This window comes from Malus sylvestris, chromosome 11 (genome assembly GCF_916048215.2).
Source record: "Malus sylvestris chromosome 11, drMalSylv7.2, whole genome shotgun sequence".
Classification (NCBI taxonomy): Eukaryota; Viridiplantae; Streptophyta; class Magnoliopsida; order Rosales; family Rosaceae; genus Malus; species Malus sylvestris.
This window is the reverse complement of record NC_062270.1, coordinates 39,510,800-39,531,950: the sequence shown is the minus strand read 5'-3', so window position 1 is coordinate 39,531,950 and position 21,151 is coordinate 39,510,800. Positions and strand designations below refer to the sequence as shown.

Here is a 21,151-nt window from a genome sequence, read left to right as displayed (position 1 = left end):
CTTAGTGTATCAAACTTATTCTCGGCACACTGAAATCTCTCTCCAATAACAAGAGTTTATTACGGTGGTATAGGCAGAACTTTTACTTTCTATTAAATTTTTGTTACTTTTCTATTTATGTAGGCTGTCAAATGTTCTTCAAAACTTTAAATTCTTAGCTAATTTGTTAGAATTGCTCTCAACACCCACTCTTTTCAATTAATTAATATCCTACCAAAATCTTTTATGAAGTTGCATAATTGCCTTCACCTCTCAATCCAATTGTACAAAGAAATTATAACAAATTAAAAAGGAGAAATGCTAGGAAAACTCTCTTAAAAATGAAAATTTTCATGGACTCTCTGTCACCTCACGCTTTTTGCACAATATTTTATAATGTTGTTACATAAATTAACTTTAAAATATGATGTGACAGAACATCTATAAAAAGAGTCATACTTTAAGTGAGTCTCCTTAGCATTTCTCATTAGAAAAATGGCATTTATTCTTGAAACTTCCTCTCCATTTAGTTGGATGTTGGGAGTAATGAAGTATGCAACGAAAGATGGTAAAACAAAAGTTGCTAACTTCTTGTCCACTCCTCCGTCTTTGTGGTCCTTTCTTGGTTTCACAAACTGCCTGGCTGGAGTAAAAAAGTTTAGCAAGAAATAAAAAATCATATTAGGTAATTGCTTTAAATTATTACAAGATGGAATATATAACTACGCTTGACTCTTTACGTGTGTAAAAAGTCATTTACTCTTACAAGGGATTATTATTTTGTACGCATATATAATGCATAGTTATAGTTTTCTAATAAATAATATCTTTGATGATTTGCTAATGAAAATAATGATTACAAACTTGTCAAACTGTAATTTGCAGTGAGTCGAAAACAATCGATGTTCACAAAATTACATGAGCAAATAACGTGTGTGTGTACAAATATGTACCAATGTGGATGGTATTATTATGGAAGCATAAATTTGGCAGGTAATGTTGAGCAGGAAGCAAGAAAGCAAAGCTAGCAACCCTATCTGGCATATGCAATGACGCCCCACAGATGGAGAGATTTTTCTGTATGTGCCAAGAACACAGTCTGGTACATCAAGCGTAATAGTACAATTGTTGAAAACTTGAAAAAAAATTCTAACCAATTATATTTTGACACTTGACATACCGAGTTATGTTCTCGCATACTGGAAATTTTCTCTCACAGATGTCATAACCACTCCAACAACTAAAACACCCCCACATTCCTCCTCTAGGTTTTTGGATATGGTACATTTGCCATACTTGATAGAGCTTGCAATCTTCGTGTCCCTTTCATCAAGCTACACCACCTTCCACACAAAATGAGCTTCCTCTTTCTGAGTACTAGGAGACGAGTTGTGCGTGAGAAGATAATTAATCTGCCTTACCATTAGAGATATATCTTGTTGTTTGTGAGTGATGTAAGCACAAAATGGTTATGCCTCGATTGCAACATATTTGATCGCCTGAAGCAAGTTAATACAATTGAGGAGATATTTAAGTCGTCGATGAGTGCTCAAAACAGAACAGGATTATCCTTGATAACAAGAGATTTTTTTGTGTCAGATGTTAATCTGTCATATAATCAAAGATAATCTAATTACTAATGAGTGCGGTAAACACAAGAAGGTTTTTCCGAGACGGCGACGTATTTTGTTGTGTGAGGTAAGTTGTCGAGTGCGACGTATGCGGTTGCTAGAGCAAGGAGAGAAACAAATACTAACAATGTACATGATAGTAGGGTTTTTGTCCACTCTCAAGATTTTTAGGCATTTATGGGTTCATTTGTTTTTTGTCATAGAAGCTAACAAACACTTGAAGGATGACAAAAAACTTGCTCTAACTGGTAGCCTTTGAAGGGAATCAAATCCACCCTGGATCTCTGTGCTTGAATCCCACAAATTGAGAGATTTGCACGTTTCAAGAAAGAGATTTCGACTGTTCAAGTTTTTGAGTTTTTGTGAAATGGATCAATAAGAAGGGCTAATAGGGGCTGTAGGATTGGAACATAATGGTCCATGCCTCTCTCAATCCGCAGGATCTGGTGTGGATCTCAATCCATAAGTATTATTTGTAGAAAAAGTTGTGGCTTAACTTCTACCTTTGAGCGACAAAAACAACTTTCAAGAAAAGCACTTTTGTGGTTCTTAATCTTATGATCCAACAGGCCCAAACAATAATAGAGAAAAATCAATCTTATGATCCAAGTTTTGGTGAAATAGTGGGCTGTGGGGGAGCATTTTAACCAAACTGGATCATATAGGCTTTTGCCAAGTTCAACGATAAAAGTTTCCTCACTAACAAAATAACAAGAAAGATGATCAATTACTGCGTCCGATGAAGGGAGCCTTGCATTACATTCCTCCAAGAAGGTTATTACGCTACATCGTCACGAAAATGCTAGGCGGAATACACGAAAATTTTCACTACATCAAAGTAAAATCGATCACGCTAAAGGACTTACGAAAACTCTGATATGCATATTTCTTGACAAATTTCATAGCAGTGGATTCCATTGCAGGATTTACTCCATCGTAGGAATTGACCCGCCAGCAGCCACGATCTGTTGCTCAAACTACAGAAACCAAAGGGGCAAAGTCAATGAGCGGACGAGATATAGGCAAAGAAGCTAATATGAAATCCAAACTGAGATTGTTCGTGGTAGCAGTCCGAGGATGCTTTGGAGGATCCAAAGCGATGAATATGTCAAGGACAGAACGTAAGTTATATCCCCGAGCTCACAAGCAGGGGTTATGCCAAGGAGGTCCTTTAGATAATCAATCCCGGAAAATGCAAGCTGCCTAGTAAAATTTTCATGTACTTACGCTAAATAGAGTTTCGAGCTTGTTCTTCAGTGCAGAGCTTTCTTGCTGCAGTTGTTGCAAACATCTCAAACACCTACACCAAACATTATTGTGTCACAATTAGGTGCAACTGCCCTGCTACAAACCCTTTCTTCATCGCGAGAGTCGAGTACAAACACAAATGAAATACAAGTCGAACATCAGATCCCTGCTTCTCTTGAATCATAGTGGGAATGTTCATTATTTTTTTTTTAACATTATTGTAGTTGAACTATGATTTTCTGTCAATGAAATAACCGGCTTACAAATTTCTAGTCCGAATTGTGATTAATATTATAGAGTTAATGGAAGGAAGAGCATATACATTGACAAATTTCCGATTGATGGTATAATATAAATCAATCACTGAAAACATCACCAATCACCATGAAGCAAAAACACTTACCCTTCAAGGTTCCGGGCCTCACAAAAATTTCTGAAGTTGATGCATGCATTTTTAAGTCTCAATGCACCTATCCTGCAAACCGACGAAATCAATTTCCAATTAGAAACCTCAAAAACCAACGAAGTACAAAAAATTAGCGTACCATATATATAAGAACGATAAGAACAGCCGTTCACAGCAAGTTAGGCATTCAAGTGACACAGAGAATTGACAATCAAATAAGTAAGGAAAAGAGCTTGGAATTACCAGGCACTGCTACCCTTGAATTGATGAACATAGACATCTACCTGTTCGAAATTTACAACGTTCTGTTCTCTACGAAAAATAAACGAAACCCAAATTAACATTGTTTTCACACAGCTACCAACAACAACAACAAAGCCTTTTCCCACTAAGTGGGGTTGGCTATATGAATCATAGAACGCCATTGTGCTCGGTTCTGTTTTCACACAGCTACCACCACAAAATTTGTCCGAAAGCGAAGCAAATCAAAGAATATCACTCAGGGTTAAGACAAGAGAACTCACAGAGCCCTGGCCATATTGTTGAGAAGCTTCTCAGTATCTTGAAAGAAAAGAGAAACAACTTCAACTACAAAATCTGGGCTGTTTTCATCCTGCAGCTTCTTTAGCTGAGCAAATTGATCGTCCAAGAATCCCTTTTCACCACCACAAAAACCCCACAAATTAAAATTAGTTCAACGGCCCAAAATTCCAAAAACAAGGGGAATAAAAATTCCACTTTTAAACCACAAATGGAAGTGCTTCTGGAAAACTAATTCTGGTATCCAGTAATTCTACAAACATTTCATCCTTTTAATCTGAAAGTTCCTTTTTTTTTTTTTTTTATCAAAGTAATCTCAAAGTTCCCAACTTTTTAAGTTTTATGGTGAAATTAACAAAACCCATAAAACTTTTCCACTGAAAACAAACAGTTGCCAGCAGAGAAAACCCAGAAAACTTTCCACGCAAACAAACAGATACCAGCAGAGAAACCCCAGAAAATTTTCCATGGAAACAAACAGAGGCCAGCAGAGAAAACCCAAAAAATTTCCATGGAAACAAACAGAATTCAGCAGAGAAAACCCAGTGGAGATAAACTAAAACATCAACGGACAAAAGGGAAAAAACCAGAAAAACCTCTCGGCGCAGATACTGAGTGTAGTCGAACCACTGCTTCTGCCACTGAGTCACGGCGTCCATGGCTGCCTTCTCGCTCAGTTCCTACCTCCACAGCGGCTAGTTTTTCACTCGGCAGACAACTCAGGAACAATAATGCGGAAGCGGGCAGATCTTATATAATATGTGTACAGGAGGAAAAACGAGTTATAAATGTGTGGAAATTGAAATGGAAAGGCTCTTTCTTTTTTCCTGGAAGCAAACGTTTCGAAGAAAAACGTCTTTAGCGACAAAATACAGAGTAACTGACTGACTGACAGAGACCGCCTAGGAGGGAAGATTTTTGTCAACGTCACCGGAATAAGCTCTATTTTTATTTAATTTCCCCAAATAATTATAAATATAGGCTATCTTAGTCTATTACCAAATAAAAATAGAGAGTTTTAACGACATTTCATGTACTGTTCATTTTTAAAGAAAAACTACATTTTTACTTTTATCTGATACTATTTATTACACATTTATTTGTCATTTTCCTTTAAAACTAAAGTTTTTTTGGACCTTTCGTTAGTTTTTCTATAAAAATAATGTTCTTTTTTCCACCTAGTATTGCAGTGTGCAATTTGTGTAAGTTGTACGTCCGAATCTTATAAATGATAAGTTCGACACCAATTTATTTCTCTATTGTTCACGTAAGGTGTCTTTTGCAGCTAACACATGCACATTCAAAAGAAATGCAAAAGAGGACCAACTGGTGGCATTTCTTGACCACCATTGTGTAATTTACCAGTGCTAAAAAATCTAATCCATGACACGTCACTTTTGCACTTGGGATTTAATTATGATCATTTTAGACAAGTATCTCTATAAATTTTACTTTTTCAAGAAAAAAATAATCTACACGAAATTAATTTAAATTATTAAAAAAGTTTAAATTTGTACGTAGAGAAAGAAGCCCACTACTCTCAACATTTTTCAAATTTATTAATTTAAACTACGAAAGAAATTCGAACTTACGCAGGTTGCAGAAAAAGAAATATACTGCTCTGGACAATTTGAATTCATTAATGGACATCCTTATCCTAACGTTCTGGTTGCTTACTAAAAAAAGTCCGCGACCGGCTTTGACAAGTCCTTTTTTGGGTGGACACACGGCGGCAGCCACCACCACACAAGCCGTATGAGGTGTCCTCATGACTAATTTGGTATTATGCTTTGATTAAACACGTGTCAATTTCTTAGGCATACAAGGAAATTAAATTATTCGACCAAAACACAAACAAATTAAAATTAAGGATTTGAAACAATCAATAAAATTCTATATGTTGGTGGGGCGGTGCATGATCCATGGAGGATCCATATCCAAATCCACGTAAGCGGTCATATATTGTTGCCCACAGATTTTGGAAACTTGGCATAGGAAGAGGATTCTCCGAATCAGGGTCTTTATATTCTAGTTGTTCATTGTATATCGTACGGTTAGTTTCGTTAGGTACTATTTATGTTTAATTTTAAATAAAAAAATCAAATAATTTCTGACTGCATGATACATGATGAATGACTAAAATATGAGGATTCTTAGAAAGAAAAACTATTGAAAAATGTTTGAAAATTTTGAGTTTTAATAATAAGGATAAAATAAAAGATAAAATAAATAGTACCAATATTAAATTTTTAGTGTAAAAATATATTTTTTCATTAAAGTAAATTTTACCAAAAAAATTTTGTTAAAATTTCCTACTTACCATAAATGGATCCGGGTAGAATCCAAATTCTGATAGAATGTCAAGCCCACGACCAAATCCAATGTTGGAGATTCACTACTTTTCGGAAAGCTTCCACCCAAGAGGCCATCAAATCAATATTCGGATTCATGGATATGGCTACTTTTAAAGAAATTGTGAAGTGCATGTATGGCACGAAAGTTGAAGGAAAAGTTTTATAGGACTAAAATAATGTTACTGATGCTTCATGACACGAAATATTGAGCGTTTAAAATATAGCATGTGCAAAAAAAAAAATTAATGTAAGAGAGATTAGAATACTTCGTTAGATGTGTAAGCACACGAAAAATAGTAAGATTAAGAACATGGACATCAGAGGTAAAGTGAACCAAAGATCTAGAGATGTTCCAGTTAGAGGATGCACTATGAGCTTAAAGAGTGTAGAGGAAGATTTGGAAATAGACTTCAAGAAAAATATGAAGTACTTGGGAGTTAAAGGATGACTTGGCGCAAAACCAAGCAGATTACGTTCTAGAATTTATATAGCCGATCCTACTTAATGGAATACGCCTTTGTTTATGTTGTATGTATACAAGCACATGAATATTCGATTTAGCGTCATTCAATCCATGTTTGTTGGATTTTTATGTCATTTAGTCTACTTTTGTTGAAAAGTTCCAAGTTCGAATCATATAAAAACAATTGTTGATAGGTCTCAATTTTGTTAACATTATAAGTTTTGGCATTTGCCTGTTGCATGCACGCCCGTATTATTGTTGAAGAAACCAACTAGATTATAGTTTAGTTGCACTTCTCTTCCCAATGTCGAAAGATGTTTCGAATTCAAAACCTCATCCCGCCACCAATTAAGAATGAGAGGTTTGGCAAAACCATATTTAGATCTTCAAATCAAAGCAAAACCATATTTAGATCTTCAAATCAAAGGCATTTGCAAATCTTGTAGCTTAACTTGTGAGAATGCACATCACACAATCAAACCGTGTACTCCGTTTTGACAAAACTGGCCTGATTTGCACTCACGGTTGTGTAATTCCAACCAGAACAACCAAGCCTTATCTTACTAAGCGGGGTCGTCGGTATGAATCTTAAAACGCCATTGCACTTCGTTTTGCGGCCTGTGAAATTGCAATTTACAAAAATTACAAGTAATAGCATTTTCTTTTCTTTCTTTTTTTTGGGGGTTTCCATTTCATCATATCAGAAGAATAAAAGTATAGTTGTACAAACTTGGAGAGAACTTTGTTTCATACCAAATTTATCTGTACAGGACATAAGAGGAGGATCGGCGAATAGTTAAACGCGAGCAATACCAATTCCAAAATCCACTTTCTACAAAGCCTTGTCAACCCACAGCTACCACAATCCATAAAACCTTTTGAATTTCCATCTACAATATGTACAACTCCGAGAGCGAGAGAAGAGAAGTTACCTTTGCTCTGGCGACAGATTAACGTCGTGCATTTCTTATTGATTGTCGGAATAGGCAACACGCAGCTTGGACTTATAGATCAACCTGCCAGAAGAAAATACGACGAGGTCGTTGCTATCAACTCATTTAAACGTGTTATTGAAATCAAAAGTTAGCTTGTGCGATGATGCAGTGAAGCAATAGCTTTATGGTTTAACCTTCATCAGAAAAAGCAAACATGCCTCCAAGCATTTCACCATCTTCCTCATTTTCGGGTTTCACCTTATCGCAGTGGCTACTGTCGCTGTCAACATCATCGGCTACGACTTCAGTTAACCCATTGCATCCGTTCTTCTCCAGTGCGTTACAATGCTCCTCCTGGAAAAACTGTGAAAGATCTATTGGATGCTGCAAAGTGGAAGCCCCCTCTGCAACAATATCGGTACTCGAAGCATGTTGATCAGAGTATAAAACTGAGACCTCCCTGATCCCAATTGCTTTCAATGCTAGGCCTTCTTCGGCAGAAACTCTTCCTCCTGGAATCATGGTACTTTCTAACACAGGCAAACCGTTGGTGACACAGCTGTTGATTTGAGAATTGATGTTCTTAAAATGTTCAGATGGAGTACACAGAATGCTGAAAGAGATATGGTTTTCTAATGAAGGCTCAACAATTGTATTGGCCCTTCTTTCCGAGCCATTCAAGGTCTGATAAACTGTTGTGCGGGGCTTCTCATTGTTTATTTGATCGAAGTCAACAAAATGCTCAATTCTTCTTGACGAACCTGATAGAGATTCAAAATAGTAATTATGTGGACATAATTAGTTAAAATGATCAGGATGGAACATCAGCTATAAGAAAGAATTTTGTAAGAGCCCCAACACCGGGCACTTGGAAAATTTTCTCTAAAACAGATGGAGAAGTCGCAACGTAAAATGGACAGAGAGTTCTCATTTTTATCCATTTGGAGAACTGAAAGATATTAAATAATGATTGAAGCATATTTTTTATCATTGTATCATACCCCCATCTGAGCTTTCAGTGGAGCTAAGCGATGCAGGCTTCGAGTGACATATAACAGTCTCTTCCAAGATCTTGTTTTCAGCTTGATGAGGCGGCGAAGTATGACTGGGATACCTCCCACCAGCAAGGCCTCTGAATCATACAATGAAGGCAGAATTTAACAAGTATCAGAATTGTGGAAGGACAAAACACACAGAGGACCATGCTTAAGCATGAAACATATAATATAACAGTATCTTTACCCAGCGCCTGGTAAGCTCAGACGCCAGCTTATATTATTTAGATTATAGAGTTACAACAATGTGTGTGGAACTATAGATAAAACGGTCGTCACCTGTCATCCCAGCTTGATTTGATGGAATGGAACTGCTCGAAAACAGGGACCTTTTCAATTTCAAACTCTCCACCAGTGAAACTATCAGCTCTTGGATCGCCCATCGTGTAAAAACAAATCTAGAACAGTGAAAAGTAAATTACCACCAAAACATAGAAAAATGTTAACTGGATATGTAACTTTGAATTTTGAAATAAGAACTACCGTAGACTTTTGCCATATTGGTAATCTCAAAGAACTGATCTGCACCTCTGCATTAGAGAGGTACCAGTGGGACCCATCATGGACCTTCCCAGAATAAGTTTCCGGTCTCCTTTTCCCCCCAACAGCACCATTTAAGTCTAGAGATTCCATTCCATGAATACCATCAGAACCTGATTTGTTCTGAAGAATGCCAGCCACCTCTTGTCTATCGAATGTGGTACCAAGACTACTGTCCTCTCTTTCCTGCCAGTCTGACCGCCTACATACATCCCACCATTGAATGGGTTCAACTTTCACTCTCAGCTCTTCGTCCTGAATATACATAGACGTGGCTGCCTGGGTACTTAGACCGCTATGACTCTGTTCTACCCCTATCCTTGGCTGAAGTTCATGTTGAACTACATGACCTGACGGAGTATAAACTAATAGATGTTCCAAGGTACTGGTCCTTGAGTTACTGTGCTGAACACTTTGAGATAAGGAATTATGGAAAACTGCAGCAACAGCACCAGATGGCACAAAGACCTTCCCTGTCGCTGAAGCAGTGGCATTGTTGGCTGTGCTAAGCCATCCAAAACTACTGTACTTTATCCTGCTCACCACAGAAAGAGCAACGGATGGTGGCGGTGGAAAAGATTGCTGATTAATGACACAAGAAGAAGCAGACCACCAAGGTAGAGATAAAACTGGACACAGGGAGGGTTCTTCACCGTGACTATTAAGAAGCCGAAATCCAGCATCGCCACCAAAAGGGGATAAAACAAAAACATGGCAGGTCCCCTTGGATGAAACAATTGCAACCCACTGACTGTAATGACTAAAGCAAATGTCCTGGATCATCTGTCAGAATGATAAAAAATCAGAAAAATGTGGGTGGAAAATACAACAAAGATTACAGAACATCTCAAAAACTCATATATACTAACAGCTGATGTTATTCCACGATGCAGTTTGTAAAGATGCACATGAGAAGTGCTCCAATCGAAGTTTTGACCACCTGATCCAGTGCGTTTACATGAAGGCATTATCCGGAAAATGTTAATATTATTTCCATACACTGAGGCAGTAACCAGAAGGGTCCCACTAGGATCGAAACACAGCGCAGATATTGGACTAGTATGAGCCTTAAACTGTGATATAACAGCTCGGGTAACAAAATCTTTGACAACAACCTGCAAGAAATTATTTTACCAAGTAATGAATAAGAGCTTTTGAGTTTTGACTCAAAAGCATAACACAAAATTGTCCTGAACATCTGATAATCAACACGTAATTTCATATCTCATTTCTTTTTCCTCAAGGTTATAGTTCTTATAGGCTAAAATATTAACAACTCAATTTACTTTTATATTCAAAATAGTAAAGGCAAAGAGGGCAGTCTATAAGGATGCAATATTGCTTTGTGCTCTATGTCAGTCTTGAGTGTAATATAGACAAGTATCATGGTGAAAAGCTAGCAGCATACGGTATGAAATCGTCTAACTAGTCTAATCTAGCAATCATACTGAAGATATATCAAGTATTGTCAAGAGCTATTTCAAGAATGAAATGAAGTTAAGAATTGTTATAAGAAAAACTTGCGCACATTATCATCCTAAAGCAAACAACAACAGAGTCTCAGACACCATTTCCAGGATAAAGAACAAAGAGAGACTCAATATGAGGAATAGATTCTCCAATTTCGTAGCTTCCAAGCCTAGACAAGAGACCATTGGTGAGATTTCATTAAGTTAATGAAAAGATGCAGTGCTTAAATATTCATTCTGAGTAAAGAACTAACCATCCCTGCATTATCCATTTCTGTGCCTGCATGCCTGCTAACTTTCCAGCCTGAATTTGACGATATTGGAGAGTTAGATCCATCAGGGAGCATCTCTTGACAGTATTTATACAAGGTTTTGCATCCCATGTCACCCAGGTTAATTATTCCAGCAGCCAACTGTTTACTAGACTCCATTGCATAACGAGCCACATAACTACCATTGCCAGGTGATGTAGATGGACTAACTCCTGGGGAAGGAGTTAGGTTTTGGGGGCCTAAGCGACTTGCGTTTGACGCTAGAGGGCTGTTGGAAGCATAGGCTAACCACCTTGGACCCACAGCCATTGGGCCGTAACCAACATTAAACCCATTTGATCCTTGCCCTGCTAGCTGAGGAACAGGATAGGTAAGAACACTGAATCTGTTTTCGAGGGTGAGCGCATCAAAACAGTAAATCTGCAGCCGAATGTCAGGAAGGTCAGTAATATGCATCCAATCTCTTTATACAGAAGGTGTAATTTAAAATTATTCAATCTCAGTCTAAACTTCTCAAATTATATTATATGTCACATGTAACCAAGTGCTTACTTGAGTTGCAAGACCCACAGCTACAATCCGAGGACTGCATCTAATCATACACACAGCAGACCGAAACCTCAGAACATGTACATAACCTTGGGACCTAATAGAGTAAAACCGAACAGCTGTAGGAGAGCTGACAGGGTTCCCTGGCCGAGACTCCAAATTACCATCTCTGCCTGCCACTCCCAAGTAGCTAGTACTATGAACAGTTCCCGCACCAGTAGTGTCATCTCCAGCAACAACCAGCAGCAAAGGATGTGTCGTTCTGAACCCTTGGTTACCATCAGATGCAGCAGGAAAGGGCTGCATCTGTAAGAATGAAACCGAGCCATCACGCTTTGAAACTAGTTCACTGAAATTAGAGGCATCCTCCATATCGAAAACTTGAAACCCATTTTGATAACCAAGTAAGAGAACATGCTTGAAGGTAGACTGACTAAACTCTAGCCTGTCAAAGCCAGCCCAGGTTACCTGTTTCGCCAATGGAAGTTAGCAAGTAGTCTAGTATATATGCAGTAATATCAAAACCTCGATAAGAAAAAACATGATAGCAACCGCCAAATCCAACAAGAAGTTTGCTAATTCACTTAAAGCAACATAAACTGAAGATAGCATTCACCATTAGAGTAAAAACATTCATTTTGAAGTGCTTTTAAAATGACTAAAGGTGCTTTTAGAGAAAATGTTTTTGGGTTCCAAAATCACTTGAACTGCTTCGTGCAAGTGCTTTTTCAAAATTCACTTGCAATTTTACTAAAGATTTCAAAAATATTTTCACCAAAAACGCTTTTAGTAAAATGCACTCACGCAATTCGACAAGAAGTTTGCTCATTCACTTAAAGCAACATAAAACCGAACTAAACATTCAGATCACTACAACAAAAATAAATCATTTTTCACCAAAATCCAAACACGAATCCAGCGAATCGACCTACTTAACGCTGCCATTGACTATAACCTCTCTCCCGCCCTAAAATTTCATAAATAATCACTACTCCAACAAACAATCCGGAAACTAAAATCCAACAATAATCTCCAGAATAATTACAACATGAATAATCAGCACTTCAAAAGCTTAAATAGGAAACAAAAATTCAACTAAACAGAAGCAAAATTAGGAAATCGCTTTCACACCTGATCCTTCTGATCCTCGGAAGCAGAAATCGAAGCAGCTACAGACGCACCGGCAGAGCGAACAGTAGAAGCGACGGTGCTCGCATTCGTCGACACAGTTTTAAGGCACGACGAAATAATCCTAAGCGAGTTCGGCAACAAGCCATTGTTCTTCCCCTTACTCTTCTTCATCCTCCACCGCCACGGCCTTCACCTAGCACTTTGTATCTTCCTTCAGCCTCCACCGCCGCTTCCGGAGCTATCCTCTCCACCTTCGCCGCTGCCGATGAGCATCTCCGATCGCCGGCGATCGGATTATATAGCATCCGCTGATTACAGTTGACGATTACGATTAGGAAGGTCTTTGACTTCAACTGCAACAACAGCAAAGCTCCTCAACAAGGCGTGTGTGGTCTCGTCGTGTTCATCTATATTCTCTCTCCTCTCTTTCTCTCTCTAAATGATCAGAGACTCCGTATTTTTCTTTCTTTATTTTTTCTCTTTCGCTTTCAGTTTTTTTTCTCTCTCTTCTGTGCGCGCTGGGAGTTGTGGTTTATGTCTCGCTTCTGTGGCGCAAATCAAATGACAGTCAGTAAAAGTGATTTTTTTACTGTGTAAAATTTGGTTATTTACTGTTTGGATTTGGTTATTAACTATGAGTTAAACGCGTTTTGTTAGATAGTCCGGCAAAATCATTGTACCTTTTTGTTTTGATCTGGTTATCGTTAGGAATAGGCAACAGTTATGACGGGCGGATAATTGTGATTATTTACCCATAATCGTTTATGTTCATACCCGTATAACCGTTTATCCGTTGAGTAATTACACATATAACTGTTTATAAATGGTTAATCATATCCATAATCGTGTATCAACTTAACCATAACCGTTTACCTATTTAACCATAATCATTTACTCATTTACCCGTTTTTGAACTCCTTTATCCTTTTTTTTACCCATTTACCCATTTTTTCACCTGTTTACATGTTTTTTTTTTAACAACTTGAAAATTACAAAAGAAATTAGTTTTCTAACAATTAAACACCGTTATAGGTACATTTTAGCATGCATTTCCCTATTTTAATCATTTAAGTCCTTATACAATTCCAATAATTGAAATAATAGTTTACGAATAATATTTTTCTGTTACACCCAAGCAAGTCTTTAATTATAATCCATATGATTACAACATGGCATTTGCAACTGTTCCTTTAGGATAAGGGAATGAAGATTCAAAACCAACTGATATAAAACACCACCCAATCAATTGTTCCTTTACTAACAAAATGGCATTATGCAAAACCAACTAATATAAGGGAATGAAGAGAGAAGATATGAGAGAGAGGGCGGCGGAGATGAGATAGAGGGCAGTGAGGAGAGATAGATGAGCGGTGAAGATGAGAGAGAGGGCAGCGAGGAGGGAGAGATGAATGGAGGAGAGGGCGTTTGAGACTCTGAGTCTGGCGGAAATATTGAAATTTTGGGGTTTTTAATTTTTTTTTTTAATTTACATATATTAAATTAAATAGGTAAATGGATACCCATTATAATTACGGGTAATACTCATAATCGCCCATTTAAATTTCACAGATAAACGGTTGTACTCATAACCATTTGTTCATCTAAATGGTTACCCATAACCGTAACTGTGAATTTTAAATGGGCGGGTAACCTCTGTTACCCAAACTCATGAGTATTTTGCCCATCCCTAGTCATCGTATTAAATTTTAATTTGTATTCTAAGCGGTATTTAAAATATCATATATATACAAAGAAAATTTTTGGCTCAATACTCCCATCTTAACGGCATAAAAAAATGATCAAATTTTGTTGAGTCGGACTCATAGTGATCGTTTATCAAAGAATGATTTTAGTTATCAAATGATTGAACAACTAGAAGCCATTTACTTACGAAACTTAATTGACATTCATAAAAAGTATCTAATGGCTAACCGGCAATTATTAGCGATTCCGCTTCATGTAGGCAAGTTGCAGCCTACAATCCGAACTGAGGACGGATTTTTTGAGTTAGTTCACTCTTGCGGGATCGCGGCCCTTTGTCTCAGCCATTGTAGCATGTGTGTCGCCCAATATATCAAAATCGATATTAGTGGATTTCGATAGAAATTTAAATGAAACTTTAGGGGATGTCAAACACCGGTTTATACAAAATATAACACTGTCTCCGATATTTAACGGATGTATCTGACATATACATCGGCGACATTGTCAATTTTAGCCAAAATTTAAGAGTTTCTCCGATGCGAGGACTTCACCCCTTCCATATACCTTTATTTGACTTTTTTGATATTATCACGGAAATATTGACGAAATCTAAGTTTGTGCACTAATTTAGGTAACATAGGTAATAACTAGAAAGGAAAAAAGAACCTATGTAGAAATCTAAGGCTTCGGTTAAAAAGTATAATTGTGTGTGACTAGTACTAGTTGATCCAGCGTCATTAAAGTTGTACTGGTTAGAGGATGTATAAGTTTAATTCGTACGGATACTAGATGTATTAGGTTCTGTTAGTACTAAGCTGTGGTATATTGTGATGTATTGACGATGAGTTTACATTGTAAAAGTATTAGTGTAAATATCTTCTGTTTGTTAGAAAAATACGTATTATTGCCGTATGAAGACTAATGTTGGGTTTGGTTTGTGGGCGTGGGAGTTTGAGAATGAAATATTGTTTTTTTTTCTTGTATTTGTTTAACCCATATTGAAAAATGATTTTCTAGCCTTTGAAAATTAAAATAAATAAATAAATAAATAAAAACCCCCCACCTTAAGTTTTATTTTCTTTTTCTATGGCGAAACGCCGAAACCGAACAATAGCTGTTATTTTATGACCAATATACCCCCATTATTAATTTAAATTACCAAATAATAAGGAAACGTACAGAGCGGATAATGAAGTGGCATGGTAACGGAAGGAAGGGACGTTAGCGTCAAACTAATGAGAAGTTCGGGGGAGTTGTTTGGTTCGAGAGATTTTTTAATATGATCGGAACACGGGTGATACATCATATATCATCTCCTTGCATAAGCAAGTAAATCATCTTCTCTGAGAGTCATTTTATATCGGTAAATTTGATATATATTGTTGACTTATGCTTAACATCTGAAAGTTTTTCGAGGCTAGTAACAATATCTGAATAAGATACCACATAAGTATTTTAAAAATTATGGAATATATATGTTAAAAAGTTAATAACTTAAAAAAATAAAATTTTCTACCACTTATATAAAAGGGAGTGTTAATGAAACACTCTCAGTATTGTTCACTTTTAACGAAAATGATATTTTTACTTTAAAAATTTACTCATGGTACTATTCACTTATAACACCTTTTTATCCTTTTGATTAAAACTCAACATTATCAAATCATTTTTATTAATTTTTCTTATATAAAAATATATGATGTACTACTCGTGTTCCGATCATAAAGAAAATTTTCTCGTTGATTGGGTGAAATAAGCCATCCGGCGATAAGTTACGTGCCAGCCGGGTTCACAACAAAACTTGCCGATACCACCTATGGCTACCTGCGCCGCGCCGCGTCCCCACTTCATACCCCAGCCTAGCCTACCCTATCTTAGCAATACTTGATTAGACTAAGCAACTTTCGACCATCGTTTAATGGATTTCACATTGTTCAGAAGAAATATTATGATCAGTCGTTCACGCTTTGTTAAAATTATCTTATCATTAATTCGTTGTTGATGTGGAAGTCAGACTTATAGTTAGAGGAGACTAAAATGTATTTGTGAGTCTTTCTAACTCCCGAAAAATGTGTATAATTATAGTTTGCCACCAGTCGTCATTCTTTAAAAAATAAAAATAAAAAAAACTTATCTTATCATTAATGCGTATGGTCCATTGGGATAGGAAAATGATTCTAGTCAGATTCCTTTTCTGGGAATCCCATGATCGTGACCGTTTATCGTATATCGTGCGATCAGAAATCATTTTAAATTTTAAATTAAATATAAATAGTACCTAACGAAAACTGATCACACGATATACAATGAACGGTCATGATCACGGTCATGATCACGGGATCCCCAGAAAAAGAATTCTACGAGGATCCTTTTCCATTGGGAATGAGGATCCTCTCCGGATCGAAGGTGGATTGTTTGCCCTCCTATTTCCATACTCTCCAATTCCCCTCTTGTTTGTGTGGTCACGGTTAAGCCACATCAACATTTTATATTCCTATTATTTTTTGTTTTATTATTTATATAAAAAATTAATATAAAATATTGACGTGACTTAATCGTGACCACACACCGCAGGAAAGCATGGGAAGAGTATGGAAATGGGAGGGTAGACAATCCACCTCCTCCCCCCTGGGAATCCTCTTTATGAGGACCTAGAGATCCTCAAATTGTGTCTGTAGTTTTCGTCAGGTGCTATTCATATTTAATTTTAAATAAAAGTATTTAAAATGATTTCTGATCGTACGATGTACGATACGATGAACGAACACAATTTAGGAATCTCCGAAATTCTCACAAAGAGGATGCGGATAGGATCCTCAATCCTGACGTATATGCTTTGATGCATGGATTATCCCACATGCGACTCTAAAGTTGCTTAACTAGTAAGAAATGTTGACAAGAGTGCCTCACTAAAACAGCTCTCAACCCCTGTAGAACTAAACATTAATGACAATACATGAAGTCACATAATTTTATAAGAAGTGTAAGACAACCAAAGTTGTTCTCTATCGATTGACCATAACCCTCTAATTTTTGTTTTAAAAACGAGGATCAGCTGATGATGAAGCTACGATAGAAATGAGCACGTCACATATGATAACTGATAAGTCAATATCCTAGCAAAAACAAAAATACAACCAATATTGTGGTAGGAAAACATAATGCTTTATCATTACTTAACTTACTAAACATTTTTTTCTTTGATTACGATTTGTATCGGATTCTATCATGTACGTGGTGGGTTGGATAGAACACATTGTCACTCTTTCTTTCTTTCTTTCTTTTAACTCTTATATAGTTATATATACACATTACATATGTTGAGAATCGTATTCATTCCTTTCCTTTGTTGGACGGGTTGGACCGAACCACAAAACTCCAACGGTTTCCATGTCCATTACTCCAAGTTTCCGTGTCCCGTTACTTTACCGGCTTCCATGGTTTGAGAACCCGTCCGAATGGTTGCGTTACGGTCTTCTGTGTCGATGAGCTCTTCACGCAATGCATTCCGGAAAATTGGCATTGATATGCTTTTCTTCAAGGACTTCAGGCAGCTAAGATCTCCACTCATAAGTTGTACCACCTGTAACCACAGTGCAATTTTAAAAAGGGAATTTTAACGAAAAACTCTCGGTACTGTTCACTTTAACGAGAAACCACATTTTTAACGAAAAACTCAAAGTTTTCAAACCATTTTCATTAGTTTTCCTTTAAAACCCATGTGCTTTGTGAAAAAGTACTTAGAAATGCTTATTGAAGAAGCGTTTGAATGTATTTCTCCCGAAAGCATTTCTATTGTCTAGAAGCACTTTTCAAACCTTTTTACAAAATGCAATCAGAAAAGCTTTACCCCTTCCATAAGCAAATCCAAATAGGTCATAATTTATGAAACAAACAGAACAGAACATACCTGACTCATACTTGGCCGGCGTGTCGAGGACTTGTGTATGCATAGAGAAGCAGCCAACAATACGAGATTCATCTCGCGATGGTTGTACTCATCAGCTAGAGAAGGATCAACCAAGTCTTTGATTGAATTCTTCTTCAGCAAGGGCCTTGCCTATAAAAGTACAGAAATAAACTCTGCGTTCTGAATATTGTTCGACTTATTTAAGCAAAATTAACAAAACGAAGATATACAGCATATGCTTGTGGAATTCAAGTGAGAAAGAAAAGTAGAAAACTTGCCCACATAACAAGGCTTTGCTGCGAGTAATCTAGAGCTCGTCGTCCAGTGACTAGTTCCAAGAGCACCACACCATACGCAAACACATCAGTTTTCTCATCTACTATGCCGTGCAGTAGGAACTCGGGCGCAAGATAGCTGCAAATTGTGAGAAAAATATATAAGATCAAGACAACTAGACAAGCTAAAATCTTTGATGGACAACAGAAGATGAAGCGATTATAAGGTTACATACCCAAATGTGCCCTCAAAATTTGATATAGTGTGGTGTGTCCATTTCTCCGGTAGCCATTTTGCAAGACCAAAGTCACAAATCTGTGCGGAAGTCATCCAGAATCAGTCGCCGTATTCATATAACTTAATAGTCGAAGCAGAAAGAGTACAACAGAACAAAGAAATTCAAGCTACAAAACATAAAAGTTCAAAAGATCATACCTTGGCCTCAAAATCGTCGGTGAGCAAAATATTTGCAGCCTTAATATCTCTGTGGATAATTCTCCTTTGACAACCCTCATGAAGATATTGCAAACCCTTTGCTGCACCCACTGCAATTCTATACCGGATGCCCCAATCGAGTTTCTCTTCCTCCGAAGCTATAAAAATAAATGTCAGTAAACAGATATTACTTTTATTTACAAGACGATATAAATATATTCTAAACTACTCTAATTTATTGGGGAAGGGGATTAAAAAACTGTGGACTAACCATAAAGGACAGAAGCCAAGCTTCCCTTTGTAGACAGCTCAAGAACCAAATGCATGCCACCTTCAACCCCATACCCAATTAGCCTGGCAGTATTAGGATGATTCACATGAGCCATGATACCGATCTCCGCCAAGAAGTCGCCGGTGATCTCCTCCTGCGTTCCCCGGGTTAGCCGCTTGATTGCCACAGGTTGCCCATTTTGCAGACAGCCCTTAAAAACTTCAGCATAACCCCCCTTTCCAATCAGATTTTCTGTATCAAAACACAAGAATAACAAGTTAACCGCTATCACAATGCGTTTATAAAGCGAAATCGCTAACTAAAATGTTTCCGAAATTGGGATGCTGAGATGGGAAAAATGTGACTAGTCTACCAACCGTGGCTAAAAGATTTGGTTGCGGCCTGCAGCTCATACAGGGAGAAGTTCTTCCACGGTGACTTGAAAGGGTACAGCATTTCAGCATCATCTGCCTGAAATTTCGGCCCGATAATCTCCCTCATGCTGCTGCTCATTCTCTTTGAGAATTTCCGCAGCGGACGCACTGTGGTGGCTAAAGGGTTTTTGGACTTGGATGTCAACAATTTAACAAATCCACCCCACCTAGAACTCTGTTTTGAATTCTGGTTAGCTTCTGAATCCGGCGTGGGCTCTTTCTCGGAGCTCGTTTCGGAATCCGAGCTCCGAAAATAGTCCTCAAGAACTCCCTTGGGAGAGTAAGCATCAGCCTTCTCCTCCATTTTTTAGAAAGATCAGAACTCGCCAAAAGTCCAAATCTTTTCAATTCACCGAGCTGTTCATCTGTTCCTCTGCATTGAAAAAAACGAAAAAATTAGATGAAAATTCAGAAAATATTGAAAGGGTTGAGAAAAATTGCATAAAGTTCAAAACTTTAGAACAAAAGTGTGGGAATCCATAAAGTCCGGGTAAAATAATTAAGACCCAATTAAGATAAACAAAAAACTGAAGAATCCCAAGAGGCAGAACAACTAACAGAGCTCTGTCTTAGCATGCAATTACTCACTGTAGCAAAACTACAAACACAAAGTGTGCAAAAACTTAGATGCAAAACTAACAGAAAAACGTATGAGAAATTTTGGAACTTTGAGCACACCATGGCGACTGAGCAGAGAAGGTTCTGTTACATTCCCCATAGAAAAATGGAATCATTAGAGAGAGAGTGTGTGTGTGAGTTTTCAGAGATTTGGAAGAGGTGGAAGAAGAAGAAGGAAAACAGGTGGACCTGGATTCAGAGTTACTCTAACCGCTCCAACCGATGGCTTCCTTTTCAAGGTTTCCCGGTAATCTGTTCACAAATCATTTCATTTTGGTTTTTTTATCCATGGTCATTGAGATTAATATAAATTCCTCAATTTTGTGTTTGAAATTAAAATGGATAGAAGTAATTCTTGAAAATGTTCACCGTCAATCATTTTGATCATGCTATGAGAAACATTCATTAAATTGAGAGTATTTCTATCAAATCAATCTCTTATTTTGAATTGGTGGTTTCTTCAATTTTAAACATCAGAAATCATTTAAAAATAATAATATTTGATAATTAAAAATTGTAAATATTTTTTTTTAACAAAAGTACGATATTCATTAAACAAAACAGAATTCGTACAAACTGAGGATATTGTGCAAAATGGGTCTCGATAAAAACCTTGCTGGAGATTTCAACCTGATCGAAGGAAAAAAGTGTCCCGTACAACAATAGACCTATCCTCAAATGAACAATCCAACTTATATATATATATATATATATATATATATATATATATATATATATATATATATATGTGGTAGGCAGGGGGGTTTCTGTCCTGTCTATGTGGAGCGTATAACCCTAAATACGATTTGGTCCGGACATACATGGGATTTTGCGGTCAAAGTCGATTTGGTCTCCATTAGGATATGCCATGTTGGATAATCTAGCACGTGGAATTTGACGCTAAACCTTTTTTTTTTACTTAATTCAACGT

At 37.1% G+C, this 21,151-nt stretch overlaps 3 protein-coding genes across 6 annotated transcripts; all 3 read right to left on the bottom strand.

Annotated features, from left to right (window-relative positions):
- Positions 1 to 2,318: 2,318 nt before the first annotated feature.
- Positions 2,319 to 4,626, bottom strand: LOC126591609 (histidine-containing phosphotransfer protein 1-like). The gene is made up of 6 exons (XM_050257366.1): positions 4,401 to 4,626; positions 3,789 to 3,919; positions 3,508 to 3,576; positions 3,262 to 3,333; positions 2,838 to 2,910; positions 2,319 to 2,587 (listed from the first exon to the last, which is right to left on the bottom strand). Exons 1-6 carry the CDS (start codon positions 4,461 to 4,463, stop codon positions 2,537 to 2,539), a joined length of 459 nt encoding a protein of 152 aa, XP_050113323.1. The 5' UTR covers positions 4,464 to 4,626; the 3' UTR covers positions 2,319 to 2,536.
- A 2,637-nt stretch (positions 4,627 to 7,263) lies between these two features.
- Positions 7,264 to 13,091, bottom strand: LOC126589563 (autophagy-related protein 18g-like). Of its 2 annotated transcripts, none has more exons than XM_050254890.1 (9): positions 12,573 to 13,091; positions 11,445 to 11,909; positions 10,875 to 11,312; positions 10,021 to 10,266; positions 9,140 to 9,934; positions 8,891 to 9,009; positions 8,558 to 8,688; positions 7,751 to 8,317; positions 7,264 to 7,637 (listed from the first exon to the last, which is right to left on the bottom strand). In XM_050254890.1, the coding sequence occupies exons 1-9, from the start codon at positions 12,741 to 12,743 to the stop codon at positions 7,633 to 7,635; spliced, it is 2,937 nt and encodes a 978-aa protein (XP_050110847.1). In that variant the 5' UTR covers positions 12,744 to 13,091; the 3' UTR covers positions 7,264 to 7,632. The 2 variants fall into 2 exon arrangements, with proteins under 2 accessions (XP_050110847.1, XP_050110846.1); XM_050254889.1 differs by having other exon boundaries at positions 9,095 to 9,934; positions 12,573 to 13,090.
- A 4,258-nt stretch (positions 13,092 to 17,349) lies between these two features.
- Positions 17,350 to 20,508, bottom strand: LOC126588474 (receptor-like cytosolic serine/threonine-protein kinase RBK2). 3 transcript variants are annotated; one of them, XM_050253565.1, is made up of 8 exons: positions 20,410 to 20,508; positions 19,546 to 19,975; positions 19,169 to 19,420; positions 18,898 to 19,055; positions 18,698 to 18,777; positions 18,465 to 18,600; positions 18,187 to 18,336; positions 17,350 to 17,859 (listed from the first exon to the last, which is right to left on the bottom strand). In XM_050253565.1, the coding sequence occupies exons 2-8, from the start codon at positions 19,904 to 19,906 to the stop codon at positions 17,674 to 17,676; spliced, it is 1,323 nt and encodes a 440-aa protein (XP_050109522.1). In that variant the 5' UTR covers positions 19,907 to 19,975; positions 20,410 to 20,508; the 3' UTR covers positions 17,350 to 17,673. The 3 variants fall into 3 exon arrangements, with proteins under 3 accessions (XP_050109522.1, XP_050109523.1, XP_050109524.1); XM_050253566.1 differs by having other exon boundaries at positions 20,281 to 20,415; XM_050253567.1 differs by lacking the exon at positions 20,410 to 20,508 and adding an exon at positions 20,161 to 20,178.
- Between the last annotated feature and the right edge of the window lie 643 nt (positions 20,509 to 21,151).

What these genes read in the sequence shown, in the direction of transcription:
- LOC126591609 (XM_050257366.1), bottom strand. Translation starts at nt 4,463, where the DNA reads ATGGACGCCGTGACTCAGTGGCAGAAGCAGTGGTTCGACTACACTCAG. An exon ending in TTCAAGGGTAGCAGTGCCTG is followed by an intron (nt 3,334 to 3,507) that starts GTAATTCCAAGC and finishes GTCGGTTTGCAG; the next exon opens with GATAGGTGCATTGAGACTTA. An exon ending in AGCTCGAAACTCTATTTAGC is followed by an intron (nt 2,588 to 2,837) that starts GTAAGTACATGA and finishes TGGTTTCTGTAG; the next exon opens with TTTGAGCAACAGATCGTGGC.
- LOC126589563 (XM_050254889.1), bottom strand. Translation starts at nt 12,743, where the DNA reads ATGAAGAAGAGTAAGGGGAAGAACAATGGCTTGTTGCCGAACTCGCTT. An exon ending in CAATATGGCAAAAGTCTACG is followed by an intron (nt 9,010 to 9,094) that starts GTAGTTCTTATT and finishes TCACTGTTCTAG; the next exon opens with ATTTGTTTTTACACGATGGG. An exon ending in CACTGAAAGCTCAGATGGGG is followed by an intron (nt 8,318 to 8,557) that starts GTATGATACAAT and finishes AATCTCTATCAG; the next exon opens with GTTCGTCAAGAAGAATTGAG.
- LOC126588474 (XM_050253565.1), bottom strand. Translation starts at nt 19,906, where the DNA reads ATGGAGGAGAAGGCTGATGCTTACTCTCCCAAGGGAGTTCTTGAGGAC. An exon ending in CTTGGCTTCTGTCCTTTATG is followed by an intron (nt 19,056 to 19,168) that starts GTTAGTCCACAG and finishes TTATTTTTATAG; the next exon opens with CTTCGGAGGAAGAGAAACTC. An exon ending in AATTTTGAGGGCACATTTGG is followed by an intron (nt 18,601 to 18,697) that starts GTATGTAACCTT and finishes CACAATTTGCAG; the next exon opens with CTATCTTGCGCCCGAGTTCC.